Genomic DNA, 24,888 nt, shown 5'->3' with positions numbered 1-24,888 from the left:
AGGAATTTTATGTTCGTGGGCTTTTCAACATTTAGCTGAATATCTCTGGTACGTACTGTCACAGGAAAGCACAGGTTTTGAATCCATATTGTTTATCGCAGCTTTGCAATGTTTGTTAACTGAAGGCAAGCAGTTTTATTAGAAGTCTGGCAAATGTTAGTTGCCCTGACTGTAATAGTCATTTTCATAGTGCTCACCAGCAATATGTTATTATCATTATGGCAAAACCTGCATACTTGCTTTGACTACAGGGAGCCTTATGACCTGTCATTTGAATTTCCATTACAGCTTTATTCTCAGGCACATCAAGCTAAATTGAATAAAAGATGCTCACGGTAGCAGTAAGTGCCGAACGCAGAGCCTACCCTGGCTGCTTTAATGGCGCTATCCCTGACGCACAGAGGGGCCATGTGAAGACCGTGATGAGACTCCGACACATTGGAGGAGCTGAAACTGGTCAAAGCTAGATGCAGGACTACAGAGAACGGAATGATTTCTGGAAGGATTATACAAGATGAGGCTCAAGATGTTGAGGAGCATGGGAATTGGATCGAGAAGAGATCTTCTTCAACCACCCCGAGTTCATCCATTTTAATATAAACCTCACTAAATCTTCTCTAAACATACAGCTGAAATAAACCAGAGTAAACCATGTACCGTAATGCAGCTTTTTTTTTTTTCCCTTTAAACACAAACCTGTCTCTTCTCGGTCTGACTGATTCCCAGAAGTGTTCCTTGGGAGTGTTATTGCAAAAAATCATGTTATATTTGTGACCAGCTCATGTGGTTGTTATTTTTTGCTTTACCCTCTGGTGTTTCGGAAAGTACGTATTTATTTTCTTGTGCGTAAGGGTGATCTCAAAGGCTGAATCTTATGCTGCGTGATCGAAAAGCACTGTTCATAATGCACGTACTTCCTGGCAGGTGAACGCTATGTGTATATATTTGCACATTCCTCAGTGTGATTGAAACTGTAATTCTCGGCTCTGCAGCAATACCCTTGGTCTAGCCCATGATTTCTGACTCTAATAAGATAGAACCTTATTAGAAGATAGAGTAATCTTTACCTAGAGATCTTCTAATAAGGTTGCTGAACTCAGAAGTTGAGAAAAAATTATAGATTAGCTTTATTGATCTAACTACATAATGCTTGCAACCTGATGCATCTCTCTCATTCCTTCTTTCCTTGTTACACTGATGCACAGGATAGCTCAAATACTTTCTTAATGTCTGAATTCTCAATTCTGATTGGTCAGAAGGTCTGATTAGTGATTGTCTATAACAGCAGCATGGACAGGTGTTCAGGCTGAGAGGTTTATGATAAGACGTTTGTTTTAATATGTTTTCTATCGTACTAAAGATTTCGGTGTGACGGTATTAATTTCACATGTTTAGAAGGAGATTGAAATCTCAGCACTTTATAACAGTTAGAAATATAGCTGTAACTTTAAAGATTAACAAAACCCAAAAATAACCTCCTTTATACTGGTAGATATCCACACAAGACATGTTCGAGTGCTCACTTGTTCGTATTTGTACCTGTGTACTGTGTACAGATTTTATTTTAAAAGAAAAACAATGTCGCTGGGCTCTGACCTCTTACTCTCTCCGATGTTCAAATATCACGCACTCAGTACAAATTATGGAAGAGAATCCGAAAATGTGACATCACTTACATGGTACATGACTTACCGAGGCTGAGATCTAATGGATATATCACTTCTAAATTGTTGTAAAGACCTCTGAAGATGCCCAAGTGTCAGATGTTTTGGTGTAAAAATAAGCCTGATCATTGAAGCAGTGAACACACACACACACACACACACACACACACACACACACACATATATATATAGCCTTTGGGAATCTTTTACTGCTTATAAACACTCCATCATTGGCTAATCAGTGGTTTTTTGTTTTTGTGTTTTTTTTCAAAAGAATTCAAATTTTCCTTGTATTTTTGTGTGTCATACTTTTGTTTGTTTTTATTCACTGAGGAAAATGATCTTTTCAGACGGCAAGAATCGCATTGGTATGACAACGGACATTGTTTACTAGTACCTGTGTCAGTACTGCAGATGTGTTATCTAGCCAAGTAAGCTTCAGACTCCATAAAACTGAAGTCTGTTGATTTTGTGTATTTTATTCCCAGTAAAAATCACATTTACAGAAAATGTCTGTGATTAGATTTTTAGAAATAGAAGCGTTTATTTGTCACATATACATTACAGCACAGTGAAATTCTTTCTTTGCATTCAACCCATCTGAAGTAGTGAAAACACACGCATACACATGAGAGCAGTGGCACCCGGGGACAATTTATTATTATTATTATTTTTTTTTTAATTATTTTTTTTAAGAATTACAAGCCTTTATTTGATGGCTCCATGTGAGGAAGGTAAACGGTGCACTAGTGATCTGGTTACATCACAGGCGGATATCCAGTTTCAGTGCAAATGGTTGCTTCGAGGTGCCTGTTTTTTAGCAATATGATAACTTTTAAAATGGATAAATTGATGTCATAAAGTTTTATTTTTCATTTAAAGCTATACTGCCTTTCAGATTTTTCAAGTGTAGGTCATAAAAAGAATGTTCCCTGACACCAAATTACTTTTGTTTCGTGGACCAAAAGCTACTGAATTCGAATCACAGACGTCCAATTTTATTAGTTTTTTTTTTAAATAGAACAATTAATGAATTTAAGGCCACATGGCCCTAAATTCTCCGCTATTTTTTCCTGCTTCACCATGACCCAATTCAAGATACTACGTCATGCATCACGTGGTGGGCTTTCCCCACTCACGCAAGGCATTGTGGGATACAAATTTGAAACAGGAGAGAAAACGGAGGGTGTGTGTGTGCGAATGAAACGTGAAAGACCGACTACAGTAATGGAAAGCGAGAAGAAAAGACGTTATGTTGCGAAGGAAAGGAAACGCAGGACCAAACTAATAAATATCAGTGGTCGGCGAGAACCTCGGTGTGATCAGCTGTTCGTTTAGCAACAGAATGATGTAACCGTCAATGCACGGTCAAAGTAAATCTGCGCATGCGCACACGGACTTCCTCTGTCTGCTTGACTGTGTGAAGCGAGCGATTTCATGCACATTATTTGCTCAGGAATCGGCTCAAATTAAATAACTTCCCAGCCACAGAATGACCTGATATTTTGTGCGATATTACAGAAATAAACTTGTATCACAATGACTAAATTTCAGAGAGAACTAAATTTCACTGATTTTATGAAATCGGAAGGCCGTCTAGCTTTAAACGTGCAGAGGGCACATCAGGGCACTTAAAATGATCAGTAAACAGCGTTTATTTTTGGGTTTTGTTTGACTTTAAGGTTTCTGGCACGGCAAAGGTTTCAGAACAGAGCACTTTGTTTGAAAGGTTTCTCTTTAACAGGACAAACTGTGTTTTTGTCTTGTTAACTTCAAAAGAAAGAAGTGAAAAGAAAAGCTGGTAAAGGAACGATTGTTTATAGCTGCTATAATGTAAGAGATGACAGGAACTTGTTCTGTAGATGTTAACATAACATAAGTACAACATGCTGATATTTAATTAGCAAACTGCTGTTGTGTCAGAGGAATAAAACACCTTGGGATGTGCAGTGATTGGAAAATAATCTGTTTCAGGGTATCACATACCTTCATTATTTTCCTACAAGAGTGCACAGGATCATGTTTTATTCTTTACTCCTTACACATCTGTTCTGGCTGTGCTCCATGCAGCGCCGTTATAGATGTTCTCCATTTCTGGATGTTATGTTTTTGTTCAGATCTCAGCTTGAATCCTGTCAGTCACATGCTTTAGCTGTTCCTTCGGTCTACGTCTCTCAAAAATGTGTGTTTCCTGTTATTGTCATCTTGAGAAGAGTTAGCATGAGCGCTATTGTGTCTGCAATTCAAACAAAACTGAACACTGATTTTCATGCCATGGGATTTTAATTAGCAATTTCTAATTGTTTTTTTTTTTTCCTCACTGTTTTGGCCTTGTCTGACTTGAGCATTGGACAGTGTTGTATCAGTCATCCAGCTAGCTGTCAGTCTTTCGACCAGGGCTGTCTCGTGTTGATAAGGATACAGTCAAAGACGGTGATAGTCATTCCAATTAAGCTTGCTAATTAGCAATTTGGCCATGGAAGTACAGCCACCAAGGAGACTAATGAGAGGCAAGGGCATGGGTTCAAGAGTTAAGGTGTCTGACCTCGACGTGACTGATATATTTCTCGAGTCTCTCATTATTCTGAAGTGAAAGATCATGACTTATTTTACAATCTAACTGCATTATAGTAATTATTTCTTCTCTCTCCTTACACTTATTGAAAAGGAGCTGCTGGTTGCATGGTCAGTTCATCAGCGATGGCGCACATGTCTCGTATGGCTGCACTGACTTTCTCTTGAGTCCTTTTTTTTTTCATTCAGAAAGAGAGAAAGCCTGACTGCTTTCTGTGCTGTTAGAAAACAATGCACATTGACACTGACTGCATTTGTGCATTAACAGCACCCTTGAGGCTTGTCTTGTTTGTGCACATATGCCTCCATCACCATCAACAACCATAAATAACAGTTTCTATGGAAACCCTATGGCATGTAGGTGATCAGGAAGGGCACCTGCTGGCAGCCTGGTGCTCGCTGCCTGACTGTTTTCAGTAACACTTAAGGGTCTGTATTTAAATGTGGCGATGCAGGATAAATATGCATGCAAGGCTAATGATGGAATAGTGACTGAAGGTTTGATGTCCGATACACTATGGTCAACCAGTCTGACAGGAAAACCGAGGTTGCTCACTCCCACACGGACACAGAATGATGAGGTTTCACCTCTGAAAAGAAAGGGAAAAAAATCATGGAGTAATTGGATGTTTGTCTGTTGTCCCTGATGGCTCATGATGTGAATGAATGGCTAGGCATAAATAAGAGAGGCAGGCAGATGTGAGAAGGCAGGCTGCTGATAAGGGCCTCTGCTCTAAGCCCAGCTTATACCTCACATACACACACAGGCAGAATGAATTTCATTTGCTGAAAGGAGCCTGACATTATTAATATCAAGGGGCTCAGAAATATGCAAAGAAAATGAGCTATTTTTGCAGGGTGCCTCTCTTTGAACATAGCGAAGCCTTTCCTTTTTTCCCTCTAGCAATATGTATGAAGGCACTATGCAGAAGCTATTTTAGCTCGCCACATTTTTGTTGAGGTTTTGTGTTGCACTGTAAAGCCTTTTGTCCTACTGATTGTATGTTAGGGCTTTTAAAAGAGACCACACAGAAGAATTGGGTAAATGTGCTCCTTTTGTACTTGATGAAATTGTTTTACTGTATCACGTAAGGATGCTGAAAAGCATGGTTTGTAGCTATGCTTACACTAAAAAAAAAAATCAGGCTATGTAAACATTTATTGCTTTGAAGGTTTCTTTTTATATTCTAGGTCTGACTCCTACAGTGCTTTATTTGTTACGCAAAGAGAGGAATCGGGGGAAACCCTCATGAGCTGCAAGTCTACAGAAATGTGAGATCAATCGCTAGTTCCAGTGATGTGGTCGAGTCACTAAACCTCAAGTCCGAGTCCAGTCTTGAGTCCCCGCTATTCAAGTCCAATTCATGAAAGAAAATTTCGAGTCGAGTCCAGTATTGATCTGAGTCGAATCCGACACAAATGACACAACTGTCACACACGTGCACACACACTCTAAAACACATTGATAGCTTTGAGTAGTGTGAAAATGTATGTCCCATACCATAGCCGACAATAAATCCACAAAAAAAAGATGTCTTCTCTCAGGAATATTCAGGAAAAGGCTGGTGGCACTAATGTTAAGGTATAAATATCTTATGCCAAATTATTATGGCACGTTACAAAAAAATAAAGAAAAAAATCTGAGTCCTCGTCTCCAATTTGTGAGTCCGAATGCAGTTAATGCAGGAGTCCAAGTTCAAGTCAAGTCACGAGTCCTTAAAGTTAGGGCATGAGTCGGACTCGAGTCCGAGTCCTGGATTCAAGTCTGGCTTAGTTAGTTATGGCTGGGTTCTTGCTCGAACTGATAATCACATCATCAGTTTTTCTCTGGCTAATCAGATACAAGGTACGCTACCACTCTTGCCGGAGTAGCTGGGGGTTAGGCGCCTTGCTCAAGGGCACTTGAGCCGGTCCTGCTGGTTCAGGGACTTGAACTAGCAACCTTTTAGTCCTAAAGCTGGTTCTGTAACCAGTTGGCCATGACTTCCCCCAAGCCTGGCTAGTTCCCATGAATCCATCAATATCCTTTTATATAAATACAGTAACAGGACAAGTGCATATGCCTGTAAAGCACTGATTTAAAATTAAAAAAAAAAAAACACCTATGAATAGTCAACTTTGTCAAGCCCTGGTCCTGTAGTACCTTACGGTTCAGTGGTGTGCAGCCTCCAGCCTGACTGGGTCCTCCATTAGCAGCTTAGTGCCGCTTCACAAACTTCTGTTATTCTGCTGTAGCTTCACTCTGGGCAGCGATCTAATTCCAAATGGAGTCCAGCTAACTTATTAGACTGGAAATATTTCTGCTTTACCCTGTACGGTGAATGCAGCCAGCTGTCTTTCTGTCCGTTTTATGTTTGGTTTTATGTTGAGTCTGCTTGGCATGCATGCCCACTGTCACTGGGGGAACGTTAGTGCGCATATATACACACACACACACACACGTGTATATATACACACACATACATGCTCACCAGCCACTTTATTCGGAACAACTGTACAGCTGCTGATTCATGCAATTATCCAATCAGCCAATCATGTGGTATACAGTTATGCAGATAGAAGTCACAAGCTTCAGTTAATGTTCAACAGGGGGAAAATGTGATCGCAGTGATTGTTGTTGGTGCCAGACAGGGCTGTTTTCAGTATTTCAGAAACAGCTGATCTCTTGGGATTTCCCCATACAACAGTCTCTAAAGTTCATACAGAATGGTGCAATCAATAAATAAATAGCTAGCTAGCTTCCAGTGAACAGCAGTTCTGTAAGAGGAAATGCCTTGTTGATGAGAGAGGTCAAAGGAGAAGGGCCAGACTGATTCAAGAAAGACTATGGTGACCCAAATAACCACTCGACAACCCTGGTGAGCAGAAAAACATCTCCTAATACACCACACACCAAACTTTCAGGGGGATAGGCTACTATATCAGAAGGGTTCCACTCCTGTCAGACAAGAACAGGAATCTGAGGTTACAGCAGGCACAGATTCACTAAAACTGGAAAGTTGAAGACTGAAAAGTTGTCACCTGTTCTTTCTTTGAAATCATCTCAGTCTTGGCAGTGGCACCGCTGTTCGTGTTGCTGCCTCACGGCTCCATGATCCTGATTTCAGTCCTGAGCTCAGGAGCCTCTCTGTGAGGAATTTCTCATATTCTTCCTGTGTCCTTCTGGGTTTCCATGCCAGTGGAATCTCGTGCATGATGCCATGCAAAGGACTGGCATCACATTCAGGGTTTATGCCTAGCATTAACTGTTAATTGTGGGGTGCCAATAATTATGAAAACTGAATAGTTCAAAGAAATTGTCCAGCACTGAAAACGTCATATGTGCAGATACGAAACTGTATCAGATCCCCGTGTGTTTAAGTTCAAAATATCATTCATGGCATGTGGTGTTCATTTTATGAAATGTTGCTGATTGACAGAAAGGGGGCCAATAATTCTGGAGCTGTTAAAATTGAGTATATTATGAGATCTAGTTCTTGTAATGCTTAACAATAGTGTGTGTGTGGGAGGGAGGGATGGACGGACAGATGGACCCAACCTGACCCGACCCACAGTCATGTTGTATGCATTTGCTACTTTTGTGGGCTATTTGGCTTGTTGGTCTGAGGGTATGATTCTCACTTGGGGTGCGAGAGGTCCTGGGTTCAAATCCCAGACGAGCTCAGGTTTTACCGTAAAAAGTCTACCTGTTGGGGGGAAAGAAAAAAAAATTAAGGAACGCTGGACGACCTGGTTTATGCTTGGCTGCATCATTCTTAAGCTGCTGGGGGCAGCCATGGCCTGAAGGTTAGCAAAGCAGCCTTGGACCCAAAGGGTCGCTGGTTCAATTAAATTAAATTAAAAAAATAAAAAAGCATGAGGGGAGTTGAGTGAATGAACAGCACTTTCCCCTCCCTTGGTATCATGGCTGAAGTGCCTTTGAGCGAGGCACCTAACCCTCAACTGCTCCCCAGGTGCTGTAGCATAGCTGCCCACTGCTCTGGGTATGTGTGTGTGTGTGTGTGTGTGTGTGTTCACTGCTTTAAATGGGTTTAATGCCAAGGAAGAATTTCACTGTGCTTGAGTGTATATGGTGACAAATAAAGGCTTCTTGTTTATTCATATTATACATTTGCAGGTCAAATGTGATCATCCTACTGTATAGGGTTTATACAAGCAGAAAGAGAGTGATGCGTAACTCATCCATCCATTATCTGTAGCCGCTTTATCCTGTTCTACAGGGTCGCAAGGCAGCTGGAGCCTATCCCAGCTGACTACGGGCAAAAGGCGGGGTACACCCTGGACAAGTCGCCAGGTCATCGCAGGGCTAACACAGTTTTATGCAGAAGTGAGGAAAGAAAATGGGGAAAACTACGAAGCAGACTCTCTTAAAGTAATGCAGGCAGCATTGGATCGGCATCTGAGACAAGAGAAATACCCGGGATCAATCCTGAAAGATGTTACTTTTCAAGAATCACGAAAAGTCCTCGAGGGAAAAGCGAGAGATTTGCGAAAACAAGGAATGCTTTAGAAACTGATTCAAACGTGCAAGATAGTCCTGCGCCCTGATTGGTCCAGAAAACGCGAATGACAAATGTTGTGAACTTGAATGGCTTCCGAAGTATGAATTTGGCCCTGTATATTATAAACAAGTAATCGTATGGTTCCTCGTAAAATTATGGATCAATTTCACTCGTGATTTCGAAGTTTTGAAATTTTCAAAACTTTGAAATCACTCGTGAAATTAATCTTTAATTTTACTCGGCCCCATACGATTACCTATACTAATAATGACTTACTATTTCATAATGAGTACATTTTCTCAAAATTATGAGTTGTCTCATTATTATGAGATACTAAGGCATAATTATGAGACACTTTCTCATATTTCATTATTATGAGATACCAAGTCATAATTATGAGATAGTAAATCTCATCTCTTTATCTCTAGCCGCTTTATCCTGTTCTACAGGGTCGCAGGCAAGCTGGAGCCTATCCCAGCTGCCTACGGGCGAAAGGCGGAGTACACCCTGGACAAGTCGCCAGGTCATCACAGGGCTGACACATAGACACAGACAACCATTCACACTCACATTCACACCTACGGTCAATTTAGAGTCACCAGTTAACCTAACCTGCATGTCTTTGGACTGCGGGGGAAACCGGAGCACATGCAAACTCCACACAGGCCCTGGGCTCGAACCCAGGACCTTCTTGTTGTGAGGCGACAGTGCTCACCACTGCACTACCGTGCCACCCTGCATAACTCCTACTTATCTTAATTGACCCCTCTCTCACAGGACTTTGAGATTTCTTTGATGAGAGTAGCAAGATTCAAGAGTTGTATTTGTTACATACCGTACTTAGTTATACAGGAACAACAAGCAGTGGAATGTCTGGCTGGCTCCAAGATTGTGCTAGTTTAAAAAGAAAAGCAATCATTTCAGAAAATAAATTAATAATAGGACAAGACACAAATTGGGGGGGGGGGAAGCGATGACGTTCTCGAGAAACTAGGTGACAGAGGCAATGTGCAAAGAGTATTATATCCAGGGTAAGAACAGTCACCAAGATAAGACATCGTGGAAAATGATAATTAAAGAGCAGAAGTGAAAGTGGCTGTAGTATCATAATATGCCTGTATGCACATGTGCGAATTAGTAGCACTAGAAGAGTTGTGTATATAAATACAAATAAGATGTGTGCAAAATGCTGAAGCTGTAGAGAGAGAGTAGAGGGTGAATACTGCAACCACGAGATGTAAACATAAACCCCTGTGTAGGAAATAAGGCATGGGGACTCGTATTAGCAATTAACCATAATAATTGAAGAAAATGAGTGTTGTCCTTGTGTAAGGAATGTTACCGGGCATGTCAGAGTTAAGTGTCCTATAGCCTGAGGGTAGAAGCTCCTCCTGAGTCTCTCTGTCTTGGCTAACAAGCTACAGAGACGCTTGCCTGATTTCAGCACACTGAACAGTCCATTGCTAGGGTGGGGAGACTCCTTGATGATTTTTATTGCCTTAATCCTGCACCGCCTGGTGTAGATGCCCTACAGGGAGGGCAGGACTGACCTGGAGATGTGCTCTGCTGAACGCACCACTCTCTAAAAGGGCTTTACGGTCTTGGATGGAACGCTTCCCAAATCATGCTTTCTGTGGCGCCGGTGTGGAAAGTTTTCAGCTTACCGGGGAGACCTTGAATTTCCTCAGCTAGCAAAGTAGTAAAGACGCTGACTAATGGCCTGTGTATGGACATATACGGACCACATCAGGTCCTTGGTGATGTGCATACCGAGATTTTAAAAGAAAGCTGCTCACCATGTCCACCGAGACCTATTTATGCTTCCGAGTTGTTGAAGTCCACAACTAGCTCCTTGGTCTCAGTGAGAGGCTGTGAGCCTGGCACTATAATGCTCGGTTCTCCAGCTAAAAGCCAAACAACTAAATTGTAACATGATCTAAGCAGAGCAGCCAGGGTGACGTCTGGACATGGCCACACCATCTTGGATACCAGATGGAAAGATGAATTTTGGATGACACCTTAGGTGACTGTATTAGTGACAGCAGTCATATTGGACTAGATCTCTCAGAGATTGCCCTCAGAGCAACTTTTACTCCATATTTTCCCAGTGTGCCTTTCAGTGTGTGTCTTATTGAAAGGCAGATCTGTCCCAGTGTATGTCTCCTTCCTCTCTGGCTTTCCACCTAACCTTTCGTTAAGGACATGTCACTCTGGTCTGGAATAGTGCAGCTGCCAACAAGAAGTGACAGTCCAGCCAGACGATGAGGGCGTCTGTAGAGCGTGTGTGTGTGTGTGTGTGTGTGTGCGCATAGCATGGCAGCCTCCCTCACCCTGCCTGGTCTTCTGGGGTTCTGCTTTCAGTGAGAAAGCAGAGTGATTTCAGTCAGCCGGGCCATTTATTACAGCCACACACTGTCTGACAGGCAGTGACGGGGGGAAAGAGGAGGCTGGAGGCATTCATAAACAGTCCATGACCCCGTATTTGCTAAACCTTGGCATCACTGAACGTTCTTACTTCTCTCTGTAGTGCTACATGTATGTATAAAGGGCACTAAAACAGAATAAACAACTTGTCAAATGGATATGCAAACATGGGCCCACAGGTATAAAACGGATCAGTATTTAAATATTAAGATTTGATTATTAAAACAATTATTATTTGGTGAACTGATAGAGTTCATGTCAATGGGATATTTACATTAAATTACCTTTATTTTCAAATGGGCTTTGAATTGTGGTGCACGGTTTCCCCCTGCTGGATATCTGTTACTACTACACTATAAATAACAAAGGAAAAAGCCTCCTATTAGAATGCAAATGCATGCATTTTCTTTCACCCAGTGCCATTTCTGATGAATTTTGTGTTTCCACTGTTTCTTGTAGGACTCAGTAGATTACACTAATGTTCAGGAGCTGAGATATTTAGACATGGTGGTGTGTGAGGCCTTGAGGATGTATCCACCTGCGTTTAGGTATGACGACTACATCACAAGCTCATTTACCCACTCACAGAAGTCTCTACTTCGCAGGGTTTTTTTTTCCTACAAAAACATATGAAATTTATAGATTGACATTAAAAATGTTTTCACAGTAATTTTACTTTTGTGTGCTTTTGGTTTCACTCTTTTGTTGCATTGCAGATTTATGCGCATAGTTGAGCGTGACTGTGTGGTGAATAATCAGTCACTGCCTAAAGGAGCTACACTGGAGATCGCAGCAGGCTCCCTGCATTATGACCCAGAGCATTGGCACGAGCCAGAGAAATTCATACCTGAAAGGTACGGGGTCTTTAACTCATTTACATACTGTATGTCAGGGGTGGGTGACCGACTAGTGGCCTAGTGGTAGCGTGTCCGCCTCTCGATCGGGAGATCGTGAGTTCTATTCACGGTCGGGTCATACCAAAGACCATCATAAAAATGGTACCTACCGCCATCTGGCAAGGCACGCTGCAATACAGATGTGCATGGGGAGTTAAACTCTCGTGGTTACCAGAGGACTAGCCCCCCACTGTAACCCTAGCTATGTAATAGGCGAGAGACCGAGGGCTATGGAAACGGAGATCGGCGCCGCCCGATGCGCCACATACAGGTTGGGCCTGGTTAGTACTTGAGTGGGAGACTGCCTAGGAATACCAGGTACTGTAAGGCGTGGGAAGGACTTTGACTTTTTTTTTTTGATGTCGGGGTGGGTGGCACGGTGGTGTAGTGGTTAGCACTGTCACAAGAAGGTTCTGGGTTCGAGCCCAGCGATCAACAGGGGCCTTTCTGTGTGGAGTTTGCATGTTCTCCCCATGTCTGCGTGGGTTTCCTCCGGGTACAGTCCAAAGACATGCAGGTTAGGCTAATTGGTGGCTCTAAATTCTCCATAGGTGTGAATGCGTGTGTGTGTGAATGGTTGAGAGGAGAAAACCTCTATAATAATCCAGTAGAAGGCAACGGGAGACCACTACTGTAATGCACCCTAGAGACTTTGATGGCTGAAGCTGTCAGAGCGGCCACGTCGCTGTAGTGATATGCCAAAATAGATGGATGGATGTCAGTGGTGATGTACACACTTCCACAGACATGACATAGCCCTTGTCAGGGTTGTGGTGGATCCTGAGCCTCGGCTGGGTACACTGGGCATGAGGCAGGAATGTACCCTGTGTTGTATGTGCCCCCAAACTAGTTTAAATTTTTTAAAAATCTTTAAAACTAGAAGGGCACTCGGTAGCATGCATACCTCCACCAAGCCACATATTCAACTGTTCAGATGTTTACTAATCTGGGATGTGGATCCATATATCTATATGCCCACTGAGTATACAGTTTCATACTGATTATATAGGGGTTCAGTTATACAGTACATGGACCAATATTTACATGTATTAACAGTAGGCATATCAGACGCTTGCTGCCCGTGCTATGAAAATTCTGCATGCAGACGCTCATCTAAGTTTCCAAACCTGTCATTGCTTAACTCCTGAATATTTTCTATCTTGAATACTCTCATTAAAAAACTTATCTCTGCTTTCCAAAGACATTTACCTCGTTAAGATCTGTTCAGTACCTTGGGAGTAGCGGCAGGTTGAAGTTGGTACAACAGAGTTCACTCTCTGCTCATGGGATGTCGGGAAACTGCTGGCGTTTTTTGAGTCACGGTAAAGCGGTCAGGCTCTCTCTCTCTCTCTCTCTCTCTCTCTCTCTTCTGATCGGTTTCTGACTGGATTACTCGTGAATATCAATTAGATAACTTTCATAGGGATGTTCTCTCGCTCTCACTGTTTCTGATGAAGTATTCAGCAAAATTTTCCATCAGCTAGTTTTGATGTTATGATTCACAGGGGACTTTGAAGTGAGTTTTTGTAGCTTTACCTACTTTTTTTTTTTCAAATCAAACCGATTCATGTACTGTAAATAAATAACTATTTTAGAATATAATTGTAGTTGTTTTGATGAACAATATTGAGATCTTAGTGGTTGGAATGATATTTAAAAAAAAAAAAAAGGAAGTCAGAAACGCGAGTGTCAATTTCAATTCAGTTAACTGGAATTGTTTATTGAATGTGGATCACAGTTTTTTCAAGGTTTTCCTTGAAAGCTGTGACTATTATCATTTATATTCTTTAATATAAACACTAGTAGGCCCTACTTTTAAGAAATACAAAGGCCTACAGAGCACAACGAGTGCATTAGAAATATTTTATTACTTTTTTATTGAGTGCACCGATTTAACTTTTTACCTAATTAACATAAGAATAATTACATACTAGTTTGCATAATTTGTTTTTACAAATTTTTCAAACTTTGTATTCAGTATACAACCATCTACATGCCTGCCAATTTCCATATAAATATCTTGAAAAATAAAAAAAGTTATTAAGAAAAAACATTAGCTCTCATTGGTTAATGAGGCCCATTTTGGACCATGTGATCCAAAAACAGAATATTGTGTCAGTTTTCTAAAAATTAAGCCATTTTTTCAATTTTTGATTTGCAATATCTTAAGAATGGATAAACATATTTTAATTCAATAAAAAGTATGTTGTTCTGCATTCAATTCTGAATTCAGTGAGACCAGTTTCAAGCAATCTGGACTGAATTTGAATTTTCACCTGATATGCCTGTTAACAGTTTGTGAGTTTTGGATCCGGATCATCATCAAACTTTACATTTTTTTTCCCTATTATCAGTAGAAAGCCGCTCACCAACCTATAGAGGGCTACCGCATGACGTCACCGCGCCGCGAGATTTTGTTAGGCGCCATATTGGAAGACCAAGTACATGCACTCACAATATAAAACAAAGTACGAGCAAGAGTAAAGTGACACGATGGATGATAATTCTGGTTATGTGAGTACATTACCAGCTGCAGAAAGGGCACGGTATGTGGAGAAACTGGCTGTGATTGATGGGTTTGACCCATATGATAAGACTTGCGGCAAGGGAGAATGGAAACATAAGGAGGACCGGACACCAATTCTGCCATCTGTTTGCTACCCAGACATTGTAAACTATCTGTTGTTTACACCCAGTGCCTACACTGCTGATGACTTGAAAGCCTACAAAGGGCTACAGGCTTACAATTATGTTGTTAGTGGCTTGGGTCGTGATATTACAGCTGTTGTTAAGAATAACCTACACATAGTTATGGCCAAGGTAATCTTGTTGATATTTATCTTTTAATAATATATCTTTTCAGTTGAAAAATTAATACTTTTTGTTACTATTAAGGTATCCATAATTTAGGTTAATTTATCCAAATTATACATATGTATTTATGATATATGCCTACACAACAACTATGCTTTATTTATATAATAGGAGGGAGAGCAAGCCCCAAACCATCCTAAATTATTATTATTATTAAATTGTAGAAGTCTGGGAGGCTTGCTCCTCATACAGTTATCAACTTGGGGCCAATTTAGCATGTTTTAAATCTGAATTTCTTGCGTTTGCTTACCTCAAAGTGTCCGCAGATCATGCACAGACTTATCCATTATATCCACAGTTTTTTGCCAAGTCTCACACAGGTTTCTTTCAAGTCTACTGTTGGGCCAGTAAATCATAAAGAAAACAGCTCAGATTTGTTTGTTTAAGTCGTTTGCCACTCCACTTTATTCTCGTGGGTTCACATACCGCTGCCGTTATTTCCCCCTAATCACGAGTTTGTTGGTCTTCCAAAATGGCGCAGGGTCTGTTTACTTCCGGTTTCGGGTGACATCAGTGAAATCCCTCTATAGTGAAATCTGACTAATACTTACCCTATTAAAGTTTTCTGGATCCAGGATCCCCAAGAAGATATGGATCACTTCCAGAAGTTAATCAGTTCTAAGCTGGGCTAGGACAAAGCTACATACTGAATTTCATCAAAATTCATCCACTACTTTTTGAGTTATTTTGATAACAAAAAATTGATCCAGATCCTGATCTGGATCAACATCAAGATCAAATCACTTGAACCTAGTCTAATACTAAAGCTGTACACCAAATTTCATCAAAATCCGTTCACTACTTTTTGAGTTACTTTGGGAATAGCAAAAAAAAAAAAAATCCTGGCTCCACATACATATCCAGATTTGCATCAAAATCTGATCATTTATTCCTTAGCCCATGGTCCACCTTTCCTCAGAATTTCATCAAAATTCATTCACTACTTTCTGAGTTATGTTGGGAACAGGCAAACAAACGGAGGCGAAAACATAATCTCCTCCAACAAAGTTGGCAGAGGTAATAGCTTAAAACTATATATTTGATGTATGGATATATTTGATATACTTTCTGTTTTCATCATTATTCAGCCTACTGCTCCATTGTCCCTCAGCTCAGAGCCCTTACCCCATTTTCGTATTCTCAAAAGAGCCAGTCTTTTTATACCAGCTTATGACCTTAGGCTCCTGCTGTCCAACCAGTCCCCACTCGCTACAGAACGCCGTTAATCTGTTTCTCTCAATGGCATCTCAAGATGGCTCGAAGGGTCATTGGGCTCCTATGCACAAAACACATCATGTCCTTAGACAATTCGGAGAACACTTCTTATGGTAAACATACGGAGAGAAGGCGTACTGAGGATCTATTTTTACTCAAAAAGTGATGCTCATCACAAAATCCATAGTCATTATGGGCATAATTATGCATATAAATGTTTAACATGAACCATGCAAGAAAATGAAAATCAGGGTTGCACTAAATCCAGAGCTGTCCATTATATAACACATTTAGCAAGAATTTTTAATCCCCTGCTGGCCGAAAGGCCCGAAGGAGGATTATGTCCGTCCATCCGTCCCGGAAAGGGTACTCACCTTCTAAAATCCGTTCCTCTCACAATTTGTGGAGGACTTTCACAAAACTTGGAAGGATTCTTTGTTACATGTCGGTACTACGCTTATTGTATTTTCGTTAAATTCGATCACATTTTTACCAGAGTTACAGCCCTTGATTGACAAAATTATACTTTGACAATTTCACGAGAGTGTGTTTGCTTCTGAAATCAACTCCTCTCACAGTTTGTGGAGGAATTTCACCAAACTTGGCAAAAGGCATTGTTATATGTCGGTAGTACGCATATTGTTATTTTGTTCAATTCTGTCGCATTTTACCAGAGTTGTGGCCCTTGATTTACAACCTTGTACTTTTACAATTTCATGAAGGTGTGCTCGCCTTCTGACATCAACTCCTCTCACAATTTTTAGACGAATTTCTCGAAGCTTGGCAAAAGGCCTTGTTATATGACGGTAATACGTATATGGCGATTTAATTTCGTTTGTGAAAATTTTAGCAGAGTTTTGACCCTTGATTAAATAACTTGTACTTTGACAATTTCATGAGGGTGTACGTTCTTCTGAAATCGACTCCTCTCACAATTTGTGGAGGAATTTCACCAAACTTGGCAAAAGGCTTTATTATATGACAGTTATAGACATATTGAAATTTCCTTTAATTTGGGCAAATTTTACCAGTTATGCCCTTGATTACTAACAAATTTGTACTTTGGCAATTTCATCAAGGTGTGCTTGCTTTCTGAAATCAACTTCCCTCACAATTTTTATCCCCCGCTGGCCGAAAGGCTCGAAGAGGGATTATGTGGTGGCGATGTCCATCCGTCCGTCCTGGGAAGGGTACTCACCTTCTGAAATCAACTCCTCTCACAACTTGTGGAGGAATTGCACGAAACAAGTTTGGTGAAATTCCTCCACAAACTGTGAGAGGAGTTGATTTCAGAAGAAAACACTCTCATGACATTGTCAAAGTATAATTTTATCAATCAAGGGCTGTAACTCTGGTAAAATGTGACCGAATTTAACGAAAATACAATAAGCATAGTACCGACATATAACAAAGAATTGTTATATGTCGGTAATACACATATTCCAATTTTGTTCAATTTAATCACATTTTACCAGAGTTATGGCATAGTTGCCAGCAGGGGATAGTGTGCTCTCAGAGCACTCTTGTTTTTTTTTTTAAATTCATTGTATAAGTTTATTGGTGGCGGCACGGTGGTGTAGTGGTTAGCGCTGTCGCCTCACAGCAAGAAGGTCCGGGTTCGAGCCCCGTGGCCGGCGAGGGCCTTTCTGTGCGGAGTTTGCATGTTCTCCCCGTGTCTGCGTGGGTTTCCTCCGGGTGCTCCGGTTTCCCCCACAGTCCAAAGACATGCAGGTTAGGTTAACTGGTGACTCTAATTTGACCGTAGGTGTGAATGGTTGTCTGTGTCTATGTGTCAGCCCTGTGATGACCTGGCGACTTGTCCAGGGTGTACCCCGCCTTTCGCCCGTAGTCAGCTGGGATAGGCTCCAGCTTGCCTGCGACCCTGTAGAAGGATAAAGCGGCTAGAGATAATGAGATGAGAGAGAGAAGTTTATTGGTTTTATATGTAATGTGCTTGATGTAGGAGAAACAGGCAGATGTGAAAACCTGAGTGTCTTTATTTATGTCCTGTCAGCACTGTGGAGGTCATACATGGCATACATCTTGCACCTTGGGTCCAGGAGAAACATTATTTCTTCTCACTGTGTACTGCACACTGTATATGGCTGTGTTGACAATAAAGACCTGCTTGATTGGACTTTGACTTTGGCCAAATCATTGTGGCAGACCACTGGGTCAGGGCATCTCCGTAATGGCAAAGCTTGTGGGATGCTCCCAGGCAACAGTCATGAGTATCTACTGACGGTGGTATTTGCAGAGGGAAAAAAACCCATGAACCAGTGACAGGATGTTGGACCCCCAAAGCTCATCAATGCCTGAGGGCAACAAAGGCCATCCTATCTGGTCTGAAGTGACAGAAGGACTAAAGTGGTCCATGTCACAGAGAATTTAGTGATGGTTACGGGAGAAATGTGCTGTGCTGTGCTATGTATGGAACTGTGTAGCCCAAGACCAGTAGAGCGCCCATACTAACGTCTGTCCACGTTAGTATTGAAACTGGACCCTGGAGCAATGGAAGGTGGTCATTTCATCAGATGATTATCGCAGTTTTGAGCACCACACATCATATGTTTCAATAACAAAACAGCTTTTTCTTCCATGTCACTTTTCTCATCTAACCTGTCTTTCCATCTACACTGTCTAATTTGATCAGTTACTTTTCCTTGTGCTGATATCTGCACATTTTTTCCACCAGAAATTAGTTTTTAAAATGTTATTCTACTATACCGTAGAAGACATGGATACACTTGGGAATGAAGTGACTGACAGACTTGGAAGGGAGAGACCAGCTGCAGCATCTGAACTGCTATGTGTCTGTTAATTTCATATACCTACTTAGTTGGACTTTTCTGGACACGTGCAGGTAGTGCAGTGGTTAGCACTGTCACCTCACAGTAATAAGGTTTTGGGTTCGAACCTCACGGTTGGCTCGAGCCTTTCTGTGTGGAGTTTGCATATTCTCCTCATGCCAGTGTGGGTTTCCTCCCACCGTCCAAAGTCATGTAGATTAGGTCAACTGGCTACTCTAAATTGCTCATGGCTGTGAATGTGTATGGCTGTTTGTCTCTGTGTTAGCCCTGAGATAGAGCGCCAACCTTCCTAGGGTGTACCCCACCTCTTACCCAAAGTCAGGTGGGGTTGGCTTGAGTTTCCCGGCGACCCTGACAGGTAAGCGGTATAGATGATGGATGGCTAGAGAATCACTGGGGAGGGCACAAAGTGGCACTTGCTAGGAAATGCTGTAAAGGGGAGATGTCTTCAAAATAATCACTAATAATAAATGATTTAAAAAAAAAAGTCTTCTATGTTCAAACAAAGTCACTGTTTGAATTTAAATAAGCAAACACTCAAGAGCTTTTGATTGGATAATTACTGCAGTAATTAATGTGTTTCACCTGGCAACAATTCTTTTAACCCTAACTGATGCAGTGAGTAATTTCTCATTTCTTAAAAAAATCATGTGGGAAGATGTATCCCGTGGTCATGGAAAAGATGTTACTGGGTTTCAGAAGGGTCAAATTATTGATCTGCATCAAGCAAAAAAAAAAAACTAAGGAGATTTATGAAATGGCTGGAATTGGGTGAAGAATTGTCAACTTCAAGGAAGAAATTTTGACTGTGATTTGAGATCACTTAAATCAGGGGTTCTCAACCATTTCTGCTTTGAGGCCCACCTATTCATACTTGTAACGAGTTGGGTCCTTTGAAAAAGATCCCCAATTATTTTGGCTCATCTATTCTATTAGAATCTAATAATCTATTGTAAAGTGTATTAATGGGATGTGACATCACTCCCTGTTACAGATGGGAGCCCAGGAATTTAAAAAATACAATAAAACCAAACCATTTTTAATTGTAGATATCGTATTTAAAACTGTATGGATGTGCCAGAAGCCAACATAAAACCATGCATGCACGGCATTCTCAGTCAAAAGGGATTAATGATCCAAAAGTGGAGTCTGGTCCATTAACACAAGAACTTATTGCCATGTTTGTGTTCAGCAAACAAGCAAGTTGTTAAAACCAAGAAGTCCACTCAAAAGAAGTGAATATAGAAACCACTCAATGGGATTAGATCCTTACACACTAACAATGAAGGATTTTTCCTGTGAAAGAAAAATTTAGCTAAATTTGACTTTAGTAGAATAAATTTTGAGACAAATACAATAGTTATGCATACTATTAATTAACTTAATGCGAATATAATTCACAAATAATCAACAGATTTTAAGTTTGTTTTAAAGATTGTGTATATTTGTAGTCTTTTGTAATGAATGATTTATATCTGTACGTACACGACCCCACCAGCTCTGCTGATCAATTTATCATGTTTAAATAAAGTTATTAATTCATTTATTATGAGTTGGAAAATGATCCATCCGTTGAGTTCCCTGACATCTCAGACTACCTGGCATTGCAGACATTGTTCTACACGGACAAACAGATGAAAACCTGGAAGAGCATGGAGGAGAACAACTTTTTATATGTGGCTGGGTTAAAGATCTGGGGATCAGGACACTACAAGATTAATCCTGTATCGTTTTTGCCCGGGTAAATAGGAGTTTCTGGGCTTTATGTACATGTCTTTGAGAAGGTTACCACAAGTTTTATAGTATCAGGTGTAAACAAACCACAGTCGTTCGATTCTCAATCTTCCAGCAAGTATCACAGATCCATATAATTTACCCACAAATGTATTTATTTATCCAGCCCCCTGCTCACTCGCTCTCTCTGTCTCTGCGCGCACACGTGTTAAATGTGACAAAATAAAAGGCTTGTTCTTCTTAATTTACCCACAAATGTATTTGTTCCACTTGAAAAGTGTATGGCAAACCAGCTACCGGATTTGGGACACCGTTGCCCCTTTTCTACCAAAGCAGTTCCAGGGCTGGTTCGGGGCCAGTGCTTAGTTTGGAACCGGGTTTTCTGTTTCCACTGACAAAGAACTGGCTCTGGGGCAAGAAAAACCGGTTCCAGGCTAGCACCAACTCTAAGGCCAAGTTTACATTAGACCGTATCTGTCTCGTTTTCTTCGCGGATGCACTGTCCGTTTACATTAAAACGCCTGGAAACGCCGGGAAACGGGAATCCGCCAGGGTCCACGTATTCAATCCAGATCGTGTCTGGTCCGGTGCTGTGTAAACATTGAGAATACGCGGATACGCTGTGCTGAGCTCTAGCTGGCGTCGTCATTGGACAACGTCACTGTGACATCCACCTTCCTGATTCGCTGGCGTTGGTCATGACTGCTGAAAAACGGCACGGACTTCCGCCTTGTATCACCTTTCATTAAAGAGTATAAAAGTATGAAAATACTGCAAATACTGATGCAAATACTGCCCATTGTGTAGTTATGATTGTCTTTAGGCTTGCTATCCTTCCACTTGCAAGTGGTAAGTGACGTGCATGCCCTATATGCACTGAGATCGCACACACAGCGGCTTAGTCCCGAATCACTGCTTGTGCACTTCACTCGCGCGCTCTGTGAGCTGCGCAGGGCCGGAGTGCGCACCCTCCAGAGGGCACTCACTGTTCAGAGCGGAGTGATTTGGAGCGCAGGATGCCTGCGGAGCCGAGCGTATCCGTGTATTGGTGTTGCTGTGTGCACGCGAATCGTGTATTGGCGTTGCTGTGTGCACACTAATCGTTTTAAAAACGTTAATCTGATGATCCGCTGATACGGTCTAATGTAAACCCCACCTGCTGGGCCAGAGGAAAGAACCGCTTACGTCAGCGGGGGGGCGGAGTTGTTAAGACCAACAACAATAACAAGACCGCGAAAGATCGCCATTTTTAAGCGACGAGAAGCAGCAGCTGTACAAACACGAAGTCATCCATTATTATTATTATTGTTGTTGTTGTTGCTGCTGCTTCTTCCGTGTTGTTTTTGCTTCAATATTCGCGCCAAGGTTTATGCAAACGTAGCGACGTAACTGACGTATACAGCGACGTAATGACGTGGCTCCCCTTAGCACCGCGAGCTATGGAAAAGCAAACTGGTTCTCAGCTGGCTCGCGAGTTGAACGGGTTGTGAACCAGCGCCAGCACCGGCCCCGAACCAGCCCTGGAACTGATTTGGTGGAAAAGAGGCATATGATAATCCTGAACTATTTAGTATTTGGTTTCAAACTTGAAAAAAATTTCACGGCCCACTAGATGGCACTTCAGCCCAGTGGTTGAGAAACACTGACTTAAATGCTTGGTGAAGTCAAATTGTAAAAAACTGGCAGTAGAACTCGTGTCCATGTTTAATAGTGACAGTAAGAGCATTTCCACATGCACAATGTGACAAGAACTCTCAGGATTGGGACTAAACCGCTGTGTGGCCATAAGAAAACCGCTTGTTAGTGAGACTAATCAGGAGAAAAGGCTTCAATTTGCTAGGGAGCATGAAGATTAGACTCTGGAGCAATGGGAAAAGGTCATGTGGTCTGATGAGTCCAGGTTTACCCTACTCCTGAGTGATAGGTGTGTCAGGGTAAGAAGGGAAGCGCATGAAGTGATGCACCCATCACGCAGAGTGGCCACTGTACAAGCCTCTGGAGGCAGTGTTATAATCTGGGGTCGCTTCAGTTGGTCAGATCAAGGCTCAGCAACATTATGGGGCAATAAAATGAAGTCAGATGACGACCTGAATGACCAGGTTATACCATCATTGGGTTTGTTGTTCTTTAATGGCACGGGGTATAAAATTAGGGCTCAAATTGTGAGAGTGGTTCAGGGAGCACGAGGAATCATTTTCACATGAACTGGGCATCACAGAGTCTCTACCTTAACTCCATTGGAAGTCTTTGGGATGTCCTGGAGACGACTTTACAGAGTGGTTCGACCCTCCCATCGTCAATACAACCCTGGACAGAAATAAATTTTTTGATGTTGCATAAGGTTGCTGAAATGATGCCACTGCAAACGCACACCATAATCAAGCGTGCAACTTTTTTTGGCCGGGCAGTGTACTATAAAGAGCAGTAACAGTAATAAACAAAGTCAGTATTTGATGTGATGACACTTTGCTTTTTTTTTTAAATGCATCATTAGTCTCAGGTACAATTTGTGCAGTTTTATAAGGAAATTAGAAGTTAGGTTTTGTTGAGCATCTTGGAGAATCTGCTCCAGCTCTTCTGGAAACTTTGACTGTTGCACTTGCTTCTGTTTTAGCAGGTAAAATCTGACCTGATTATTTGCCTGAAAAGTGGTGTATTATGTAATATGTTACCTGCTTTGGCAATCTGAACTTTACAGTGAATTAGCTGTAATGTCTGCACGCTGCTAATACATCCCTCCTGTCTCAGGTTTACCCCTGAAGCCAAGGCCAGTCGACACCCTTTCGTGTACCTACCGTTCGGAGCAGGGCCTCGCAGCTGTGTGGGTATGAGACTGGCTCAGCTGGAGATTAGGATGGCGCTGGTCAACATCTTTAAAACATTTAGTGTGGAGGCATGTGAAGACACCGAGGTGTGTTTATTTCACACTGTTACTATAGTATTCAAAAGGCATTGTGTTTAAATGTAACCTACATCCAGCCATTCAGAGTCAGATTTCTAAAGGCGTTCTCTACTGTATGTTCCTGGTCAAATCTTCTCTAACATTCCAGTTCTTATGTCTTACAGGTTCCTCTTGCATTAAAGTCACATACCACCCTCGGACCCAAGAATGGAGTTTTTGTCAAAATAACCAAGAGAGAGAATTTTGGTGAAGCATAAAAATAGACAGTGATTTTTGTGAGCCTGATTTTAAAATAAAAACTTCTATCATGCTGTGATTAGTACATCAATAACAAAAGATATTACTGATGAACATTCAGCCTAATTCTATCAACTCATGTTTCGAATCTCTTTTACATGTGATTTCTTGTGAATCAGAAATTGCTTTCCTCAGTGTAAATCTACACAGAAGGAGAAAATGTTCTCATATTGGGATCAATACCAAAGAATAGCAGGAGAAACAAAAGGTGGGACTCATCAGACTAGTGTTTAATGTGAAATTCACTTCAGAAGATAGTAGATTGCACTGACATGCAACTTGTGTTTTAAAACAATACTAATTCATAGCCATGTTTTCTATTATTATATCAATCACCAGAAGGCGGTGTTGTATTACAAGCTCTCCCCATGCGTGGAGTGTAGTTGTTCCAGCAGTTGCCAATAGTGACAGTTTCTAACAGAAACTTAGTGTATCCAGGAACACAAACTCATTTTGCATTTTGGTTCTGTAATTTTTCATTTTGTCAATACAGCAACTTTGCCTTAAATACCAATTACATATAATAAAGATATGTTTGCTATGCTTGCAACTTGTTTTGTCTAGTTTCACTTAAATCCTTGAAACTTATCTTTGCTTGAACATCTGCTCTCTGTTTTTCATAAAGCACTCCTCTCTCTCATCTCATTATCTGTAGCTGCTTTATCCTTCTACAGGGTCGCAGGCAAGCTGGAGCCTATCCCAGCTGACTACGGGCGAAAGGCGGGGTACACCCTGGACAAGTCGCCAGGTCATCACAGGGCTGACACATAGACACAGACAGCCATTCACACTCACATTCACACCTACGGTCAATTTAGAGTCACCAGTTAACCTAACCTGCATGTCTTTGGACTGTGGGGGAAACCGGAGCACCCGGAGGAAACCCACGCGGACACGGGGAGAACATGCAAACTCCACACAGAAAGGCCCTCGCCGGCCCCGGGGCTCGAACCCAGGACCTTCTTGCTGTGAGGCGACAGCGCTAACCACTACACC

At 41.5% G+C, this 24,888-nt stretch overlaps 1 protein-coding gene across 1 annotated transcript in view; it reads left to right on the top strand.

The window, feature by feature from the left end:
• tbxas1 (thromboxane A synthase 1 (platelet)) overlaps positions 1 to 24,411 on the top strand; it is a 207,744-nt gene extending 183,333 nt beyond the window's left edge. The window contains exons 12-15 of the mRNA XM_060923669.1: positions 11,624 to 11,712; positions 11,881 to 12,018; positions 23,442 to 23,604; positions 23,760 to 24,411. Coding sequence (XP_060779652.1) covers positions 11,624 to 11,712; positions 11,881 to 12,018; positions 23,442 to 23,604; positions 23,760 to 23,852 — 483 coding nt within the window. The 3' untranslated portion in view covers positions 23,853 to 24,411. The remainder of the gene's footprint in view (positions 1 to 11,623; positions 11,713 to 11,880; positions 12,019 to 23,441; positions 23,605 to 23,759) is intronic.
• Positions 24,412 to 24,888: the final 477 nt, after the last annotated feature.

Source organism: Neoarius graeffei, chromosome 6 (genome assembly GCF_027579695.1).
Source record: "Neoarius graeffei isolate fNeoGra1 chromosome 6, fNeoGra1.pri, whole genome shotgun sequence".
In the NCBI taxonomy this organism is placed as follows: Eukaryota; Metazoa; Chordata; class Actinopteri; order Siluriformes; family Ariidae; genus Neoarius; species Neoarius graeffei.
The sequence above is the reverse complement of the archived record's forward strand: the minus strand, read 5'-3'. Positions and strand labels throughout refer to the sequence as shown.